At 28.2% G+C, this 9828-nt stretch overlaps 1 protein-coding gene across 1 annotated transcript; it reads left to right on the forward strand.

Moving 5' to 3' along the window:
• The first annotated feature begins 2762 nt into the window (after nucleotides 1-2762).
• On the forward strand, nucleotides 2763-7914 carry LOC136989328 (protein Flattop homolog). Its single transcript, XM_067287459.1, has 4 exons — nucleotides 2763-2890; nucleotides 3341-3403; nucleotides 4411-4546; nucleotides 7068-7914. Exons 1-4 carry the CDS (start codon nucleotides 2864-2866, stop codon nucleotides 7238-7240), a joined length of 399 nt encoding a protein of 132 aa, XP_067143560.1. The 5' UTR covers nucleotides 2763-2863; the 3' UTR covers nucleotides 7241-7914.
• The last annotated feature ends 1914 nt before the right edge of the window (nucleotides 7915-9828 follow it).

Raw genomic sequence — 9828 nt, forward strand, 5'->3', positions numbered from 1 at the left:
GCGTGTAAATGTATAGAAATGGTAACGAAATAAAATGGAGAAGAAATTATTTTATAAAACTTTAATTTACACTTGAAAATTTTAGCTGTTTTTCTTTACTTATAAATATATGAATTTATAACATTATAACTAAATGTTATCGGCTATAATCGTATAGGTCTCGGACCACCTATTATAATAAAAAGTTCACTAGTGGTGGAATGAATAAAATCACTGATAGACCATAATAGGTCGGTTAATCAAAAAACAAACCTGATTAACACGACCTGAAATCGCATCCATTGCGGTCGTGGGTTCGAGCCTCACCAATAGACTGGCCACGTGTAGTTTTCCGGGTTTTTTCACGTGTCTAATACCTAAATAAATGTCAGTTTCCTATAGAAAGGCCTCCTGGAAAGCATATTCATTACAGATCATAGTTCGTCGTCGTATCCCAACAAACTAAACCCATTAAAAACAATTTATCAAATTTATAATAGTCTGAAACTTTCGGGTAAATTTAAGATGAATCTTACGTTTAACGATTGAGAATTGTTTGTAATAATCAATGATTTTTATTTAATTATTATTTTATAAATTTTCATTGCCAGAGGTTATCAGAGGTCGAGAGGGAGACTACATCCGTATCTTTTTGAGTCCTTAAAGTAATAAAAACAAAATAACATTAATGAATTTTATTTTTTAAACGAGTAAAAATTTTAAAATATATGATCTCGATTTTAATAATGTACATCACACTTTACATCACACGGTACATCACACGATTTTAATATTGTACATCACACTTTTCTTAATAACAACAGAATCATACCAGTCATTTATCTAATTCTTTTCTCGAGATTAGGGAAGAGAGAGACGAGAGACAGCCAGACATACGGACGGCTATGGGAATTTATAGGATGCAATTTTCAATTGCATCTCTATAATGAAATTTGACAAAAACATTTTTTTTTCTCCTAACACACAAGAAATACAGGAGTAAGCATTAAAAATACTTTTGAGGCCTACGTCAATGTAAAATCTTGCCCAAATGGCCTTACTGGATCAAGTGATAGAAATAAGAAACGTTTTTCAGGCCCCATAAATTTAAGAAATAATTTATGAGGCCTCAAAAACGTTTCTTGTAAATTATTCAATCTCAGGCCCTATGATTTGATTCAGCCAAAGGGATAATATATATCTAATTAAATTATTATAGAAATTTATTAGAGATTAATATTACTTAATAAATATCGATTTTAAAATAAAATATAGTTCCTACACAAACACACATAAACCTGAAAAAAAATCAACCAAATTTTATTAACTTAAATTTTCCACTTCAGTAGCATTTTATTAAAATAAATACAGTATATTATTTATTAAAGGTTTTACGATTGTTTTTATCAAAGATCTACCGAAAATTCACTTTGATTTATAGTTAATTGAGGATATAAAGCATATTTGTGGGCTTGTATTATTTATTTATTTATTTTTCCCTATTGTAGCCCTCAGACTGTTTCCAATTCGTTTGGTAATATCGCAGACGGATTGCAGAAAATAGCAATTTTTCAAAATAAAAATAAATAAAATAAAATATGACAAGAATGCTTTTGCTGTTTGTTGGGATATAATTTTATTGTGACGTGTTTACAGAATTTTTCCTGCTGCAATGGACGAGAAGGGGCAAAGTTTAGTCAAAAATACTACCTTTTTTATCATCGTGGTGCATGGCCAACTTTACACTTCTCGAAATCCACTCAAATATTTCATACTTTTCTACAAAAATCTATCAAAAAATATATATATAGACCTACATAAAAAAATTAATATTTGCAACCTCACGTTGTATTGGTAACATTTCATCAATATATATACAGTATATTACATTCTGTATAAGCAGTATTTTTATATTATATAATATAAAATTTTAAATTGATAATTAGAATAAGTGTTTAATAAATACAGTTAAACCTCGATGTAACGCCCTCCTGATTAAATCCACCCCGATAAAGAGCGTAAACGGATTTTTCTTATGAATTTAAATGCAGTATCTATGACTTACTATGGGATTTTACACTGAATTGAGTGGCACTTCGGTTTAGCGTCCCTCTCGATTTAGAGACGAACGAAATAGTGGAGCTAGATCAAAGTTTACTATTTTTTTATTAATTAAAATAACAGATTGTTGATGTGTTTTTTAATTTATTTAATTTAAAATATATGTTCTCGATCTCAAATGAGTAGTGTCTTGCCCCTGTACATCACACTTTTCCTGATAACAACTGAGTCGTGCGGGTCATCTATCTAAGTCATTCTCGAGATTAAGGAACGACAAACAGACAGGCAGTGGGAATTTATAGGTCTACAAGTTTTTTAAATTGCAGTCTAACAGTACAGTAAAGCTTATATTTAGCGCCAGCATTTGTTTTGCCTCTGAAAATGTGCGTTACCGACTAAATCGTATGTAGTGCTAAATTGGAGTACCTCAAACAATAAGAATTGTAAAGACCTTGTTATTATAAGTAATAACGAGGTCTACACAAATTTTGACTTGAGATTTTTATAGACACGTGATTTAGGTGATAACATTTTCGTTTACAGTGCAAAATCGTAATTTTAATCATAAACAGGTGCTAAAGACTTTTCTATTTAATGTTTATGGAAATGTTCTGTTGGAAAATATTCACTGGAAATTTATGGAAGGGGCGCTATATCGGGGTTTGAATTATAATTTAATAAAAGTTATAGAAATATATCATTTTATTTTACAAATTTCTATTGTTAAAATCAATGGTATTTTTGCTTCTCATTATTTCAATATTGTATTATATTAAACAATAAAAATAAAATAATAATAGATTTACTGTGAATTAAAAGAAAAATGTCTACAAATTTTAGTGCAAATCAGGTAATTTTTTTAAATTAAAAATTAATTTAAAAAATAAAACAGTTTATTTCTTAGAGAATGTGAAAATATTCTTAAAATAATATTTTATGAATTAATTGCAAGTTAACATTACTGAAAATACTAAGTTTTAATTTAATGATACATACGTTTTGTAATTAATAACCATATTAATGAAGAAAATTACTTATTTTCATCATTAATGCGAATATAATTACTGATTTCATTATCTCAGCATAATTACTTACTGCTTGATTTATTAAGAACTAAACCCTTATAACTTTTTATTTTTATTTTTAAGTAGGTCAGATAAGTTTTCTTTAAATAATTATATATACATATATATTTAAAATATAAATATAAATTTAAAATTATTAATATACGTATATTAATAATTTTAAAATATTAATTTAAAATGTTATGACCTACTTTTGTGTTTTATGAATTAATTAGTATGAAGATGCATTTATATCAACGAGACTTTGTCAGTATCAGATATGCAGGAATTTCATAAAAGTAAGAGATTTTATTTGTTAATTATTAATATATATATATATATAATGTTAAAATAACGTTAATAAATATTACAATTAATCTATTTTGTAATTACAAAGAAAAAAACAAATTACAATATGAAATTAACTGAAAACACTACGTTTTTATTTTTCCTGTTGTATAACAGAAGGAAAGTATTTTAATCGGCCAAAAAATGACCCTCCCCAAGATATTTTACATTTTTTGACTCAGGGCACTTTTGAAACGTCGAGAAATGCAAAAAGTCCGGGATTTTTCTGTATGTATGGATGTTAGTGTGTATATGTGTATGTATGTATGTATGGAGGGTACCATTTTGTTCTCCCACTTTGAAGCTTAATAACTCCCGTGCCTTTTGTTGAAAATTTCTGAAATTTTGCGAATTTTGTGTATTAAGAGAAAATATTTATAGTAATTTTCAGGTATATTGGACTATTGGTTTGGGAGATATTAAGGTGGAAAGCCACATCTGGAAAAGCTTTCAACTTATCAATTGTTTTTTTTATTGTTGTTGTTTTTCTTATTTGTACGGATTTTTAGTTTACCAAAAAAATAAATGTATTCGCCTGGAAAGTTATGCAACTCGTTGCTGAATTTTTTAAATTTTCATGTATTTGAAGTACAGTATTTATATCGTGCAATGTTTTGCTGTTCGTAATCAATACTATGAATAAATAGAAATTTAAGTTTGAAGAATTACCAGAATATGTACGGTTACACAATACACATTATTTAGAGATTATTACCTGTTTCCAAATCACCAGCTTGCTATTCTGGAGGATCCGTATTTTGTGGGTTCGTCATCATGGAATTTTTTTACGTTTGTAACAACTAAATAGGAGCCAATTTTCCTCTCAGGAGGCATCTCCATGTTTTGAATTGTTGTATATACAACAAGTAAAAATATAATTAGTGCAAAGACTTGCATTTTTTAGAATTAATTGCTACACAACAATTAATGTTCTAATTGTATTATATAAATTTTACAGTGGCCCAAACGTCGAATTGGAGGAACCAAACCAATAGTTGATGATAATGGTTATCTGTTTACAAGAAAACCGATAGATCGAAACTCTCCTCGAAGCGATATTCATAGTCCGTGGGAACCAATACATAAAGGTCCAGGTAAAAATCTATAACGAAGTGTTTCTTTGTAGGTGGCTAATTAAAATGCATGCATTGTCATTAACTATTAATTAAAATTAACACCTCATACTTAAGTTTAATTGTCATGATTATAAAATAATAACGCCAGACAAGTTGTTATAATATACAGTATAAATTAGACTTGTTGTTTAATCGATAATACAATAAAATATATCACATGATACTTGTCAATTATTAATTAACAAGCCCTAATTAACTCTCTGTCTTCAAAAAAAGCTGAGGAGGATCTTGCTAGACTTTTCTGCGACTCGAATAGTAGGACCATTAAGAAGTCCACAAGGAAAATTTTATATCCTAGTCTAATTTTAATTCTAAGTAATAAAATAGCAAAAGCTCAAAAGTAGTAACTTTGTTGAATTGTGATAGAAATATCCATTTATAAAAATATTTAAGTAACACTATGACACTAGGTGAAAGATAAAATTTGGTGCATCATCTGTTACGAGATGTTATTAAAAATAAGTTCTATATTATTAATTATTGTAAAAAGGCTTAATTTTGAGGATACAGATGGGTTTTTAAAAATATTGTAAATGTCAATAAAGAGTAAAATTTCCATTGTCCGACTCCACTCGAGATATGACACATGACCACCCTCTATCTACGCACCCTCTCGACTTTTAACCACCAAAATTTAATGGCATTAATCACTCTAATACGCAAACCTCCTTACAAAATTTCAGAAATTTTCGACACAAAGCACAGGAGTTATTAAGCTTTAAAGTGGGTAAACAAAACTCACGCGCAGAAACCCGCGAATTCTTTGATGTTATGTGGATAAATAATTTGTCTTTGGATGAATAATTATTTTTGCATTGCTTGATGTTTCAAGGTCCCCGAGTTCAGAGATATAAAAATCTTGGTGGTGGGTCAATTTTTCTGAAACGAAACAGAATAAAAATTATTACAGCTAATTATTGAACACAAATGCAAATTTTTAAATTAACTTTTACAAATTAATTTTTCAAAGCTTTACATTGAAATTACTCTTGTTCTGTGTAAGTCTCAATTATTTTAATAAAAATAAAAAAAAAAAAACACATGCAGACATTTTTCTTGTTATCTAAATTCAACTTTAATAAATGCAATAATTCCTAATTAGAAAAAGAAAACATTCATTTCAATAGAAATATAAACAAACGATTTCAAAATGGATAAAACTCGAAAAGAATATATCAAATTCGGATGGAGATTTATGCAGTGAGTGGAAAATTCGATACTATCTTTGGAAAGGCAACTGCAAGATTTAATGTTAGCTAGGTGGATAATCGATGCAAAGGGGAAAGTTCAAGTAAACAGTTTAAATAAATGGATATTATTTTTTCTTTATTCGATACTCTTTTTTTGTTTCTTGCAAAATTTCTTCTCAAAATATAATTTTTTAAATATATATATATATATTTTTAATAAATTATATAAATATACTGTACAAAGAACTAAAGAATCATGATGTATTGTGTTCAAATATATAAGGTATAAGTTATGTACTGTACATTTTTGATATTTTAATTTATTGTTTAATATAATTTTTTATCTTTATTATTTTAAAATTTATGTTTATTTCAGTTGTATAAAAAATAATAAAATATATTGTTTATTTTTAATTTTATAAATTGTAATTTCACTTGCTTCATTTGTGTTTTAACATTCTTGAAAATTTAAGATATTTTATTATTATTATTATTATAAATAATTTATTATTTAAATTATTTCAAATGTTTGCTGTCACTTTAATCATATTTTATATGTTTATTGCTTCTCTTATTGCCTCCATATTTTATGTTTCTATGTCTCGCCTTAATCTTAATTTTTTTTTTTTTTTTTTTTTTTAGATCTTAAAATGCTTTTAGACCTATTTAAAAGAATTTTTAAGCATAAATCCTTCCTGATAACTTTCTTGATGTCAGGAATATCAAAGGATTCAGAAAAGCATAAAAAATCGAGGAAGAAAAGAACAGAGCATATCCAGATGTCATCTTCCTGGATCCTCTGGAAAGACATGTGGATATAAAATATAAAGTTGATAAAATTATAAAACGTTAAACACAAATGGAGCAAGTGAAATAACAGTTTATAAAATAAACAATATATTTTATTATTCTTCTTCCTGATTTCCAAAATATCCAGGAAGATAGTGGCATATGCAAATGTCTTCCTCCTGGATCCCAGAAGATGCAGAAAGAAGACATCCGGAAATGCCTTTATCTGGGATATTGTAATTAAATTAGAACCTGTATATAATATAAACAAGATAAAATATATTAAGACAAATACAGAATTAATAAGTTTATCCCTTGAAATAAGTTTATCCTAATTAATCCTGTGAAGCATTTACAGAATTATGCCAGAATATTTTTTAATCCTACCTTAAGTCGTTTCAATATAATAGCACGGAAAGAAATAAGTATAAAATTTCCGAACGAATGGACTTAATTTCTAATTACCGGTATTTATTAATGTTAACTCTTATTTCTTTTAGGTACTGTAAAAGGAATTTCTGTAAAACCAGGAATTTGGCTTGTATCGGGTAGAAGAGCTAACTGGATTGAAACTAAATATGATATTAGTCTAGAGCAAAATATTTATGATCACGTTAATATAAATAATTCACATAATATTAATAGAAAGCTCTTTCGGCATCCCTGGTTGTGAAATGAATTCATTCAATAAAGATAATAGTGACAAATATGAAGCACAGGATCGCAATGAAAATATAGAAAGTACTTCAAAATGTGGTGAAAATTTAAGTTATTATAATGTAAAAATACCAGATGAAAGTATTAAACATGTTGAAACATGTGTAGACAAGAAATCGTGCCGCACTAAAAAACCTAAATCGAATTTCTGTGCAAGCAAATCTATTATCTCGAAATTTGATATGTTAAAACACTCTAGAATAAGCTTATTAGATGAATATAAATCGAATATTTCGGATCACATTGCATCAATTGATGATAAATCATCTATAACTGGTCCTTTTAAAATGGGGCAATCAAAATGCTCATCTGAAATGATTTTGGTTCTCTGGAGAACTTGAATGCAGAAAAAGATTATAAATCAATCCCTTCTCAAATATACTCCGTTAAAAATGACAAATAAGATTAATCTTCATTATAAATATATTTGAAAAAACTGTTTTAGATTATAATTATTTTTCAAAATTACTAAGAATTCTGAATGATTTTTAAAATATTATTTTATAAAATTAATTATAATAAGAAGGTAAATATTTCATTAAAAAATTTATTATATATATATTTTTTATCTAATGAGAAATGTCAAAATTTATTAAAATAATTGTTTATTGTTTTGTTGATAAAAAATTTTTTATTTCATTTAAACTAAATATATTTTTGTAAAATTTTGAATGGATAAATACTAAACATATTTTAAACTTTTCTCAAGTTTATTGAGTTACAAACTTACAATTAAAGAATACAGGATATATCTATAAAAAACTTTAGATTAATTAAAATGTTATAAATTTTTTATTAATACAAAAACATACGCAATAAGCAATATAATCGAGTATGGTCGTCGAGAGGGGACCGTCTTTATATAATTAACGTTATTAATAATCTTTTATGTCAACGAAATAACAACCGCAATAAAATAACATTTTAAAAGTCGAAGGCCGGATAACCGAGGTGAAAAAAAATGCTAATCTATCGCTTCGAAGGTTCCGGGTTTAAATTCTGCTCGGATTATAAATTTTTTTGAGTTACTGAGTGAAATTTTTTGGACTCTTCCGGGCCTGCCATCATAAGTTTAAGGCTTCTTAGGATTCTTTCAGACGAGCCATTCGGCTGTGCCACTTACAAGTTAGTCGCGTCCATTCATCTCTACATTTTTGAGGTGTTTTCCACGGGCAGAGAGATGTGGAATTTAAAGTAGACGTAATGTATATTGTATTTCGTCTTTTATACTATGTTTATTCCGTCATGGCATGTTACTTGCGAGATCTGTAATGGTAATGGTATCTCTTGGTAAAATGTAATGGGTATCGCTTGGTTTGCATATCACGCAGTTTTCTTAAATATTAATAGTATCCTAATGTAAAAATCAGTAGTAAATTATTTCTCAAGTAAACTTTGTACTGTAATATGAATATCTATAGTGGCATTATACACATATAGCATAAATTTCATTAACTTTTTTCATTGAAAAATAAACCATCAACGAGTTGATCAATTTCTAGGCTACATTTAAAAGTTTGGTGGCGTCATCTATTATCATATTTTATTAAAATATGTGTTATATTTTTCAATACAGTGGGTGATCGGTTAACGAACAAATCGGATAACGAACACTTTCGCGAAAGATTTTTATGATCGGACAATGAACACATGTTCGGATAACGAACACTTCACTGAACAAACATAAAAATAAGCAACGAAAATAGCAAATACCGATTGATTTTCCCTTGTCTTCAGGTAACAATTCGATACTTTTCGGAGCGCGGGAGACGTCGACATCGACACTCAATCCGATATATACTGATCAGATAGTATTCCTCAAACTTTGAAATACTCTCTTGTAATTCTAGCCTTTTATTTTTCTGACAGAAACAATTCTTTTATAGTATTCGCGAGACTGTCAGGCGGGCACTCGTTAAGTTTTGCGTCAGTTTTTATTTTCGAAAGGTGAGAGTATAATAGTAAAGGTAGAGAGTGGGCAGAAGATGTCTGATGTTGCTGGGCAGTATGGCTTTAACAAATCTACAATACGGCGCAGTTCAATCTTATCTAAGAAAGATACAATATAATCAAGAAGATTCAAGCAGCTAAAGGAGTAACAAAAATCACATCTGAGAAATAAAGAACATTGAAGAGCTCATAATGAAACCTCAAACGGATCTGAACGCCGAGAACTCTTGAATAAAGAACACCAAGAAACTCTGCGAGATATGTTTTCTTCTGAAAAAGAAGATTAATGCCGATATCTGCTATTAATTAAAGATTTTTTGAAGGTGGGGAATGTCAGATCAACGGTCTTAAAATGGCATACATACCAGGTTGAGGTTAATAGGCTTGGGGATCTCTACAATTACAATGCTATTAATTACGTCTGAAAATCCTGAAGAGAGAAAAGCAATCGACATTAGACAGATTCTTTAAACCCCACAAATGGAAAAAACATGGCGTTTTTTATTTTTGGGGGTCTCCAGAACGAATTAATCAAATTCCCATAAAAACTTAAGGTAAATCGATAATCGGTTAACGAACAATTCGGATAGCGGA

The sequence above is a fragment of the Centruroides vittatus genome, unplaced genomic scaffold (assembly GCF_030686945.1).
Source record: "Centruroides vittatus isolate TY-2023 unplaced genomic scaffold, ASM3068694v2 scaffold_464, whole genome shotgun sequence".
NCBI lineage: Eukaryota > Metazoa > Arthropoda > Arachnida > Scorpiones > Buthidae > Centruroides > Centruroides vittatus.

What these genes read in the sequence shown, in the direction of transcription:
- LOC136989328 (XM_067287459.1), top strand. Translation starts at nt 2,864, where the DNA reads ATGTCTACAAATTTTAGTGCAAATCAG. An exon ending in TATGCAGGAATTTCATAAAA is followed by an intron (nt 3,404 to 4,410) that starts GTAAGAGATTTT and finishes TAAATTTTACAG; the next exon opens with TGGCCCAAACGTCGAATTGG. An exon ending in ACCAATACATAAAGGTCCAG is followed by an intron (nt 4,547 to 7,067) that starts GTAAAAATCTAT and finishes TATTTCTTTTAG; the next exon opens with GTACTGTAAAAGGAATTTCT.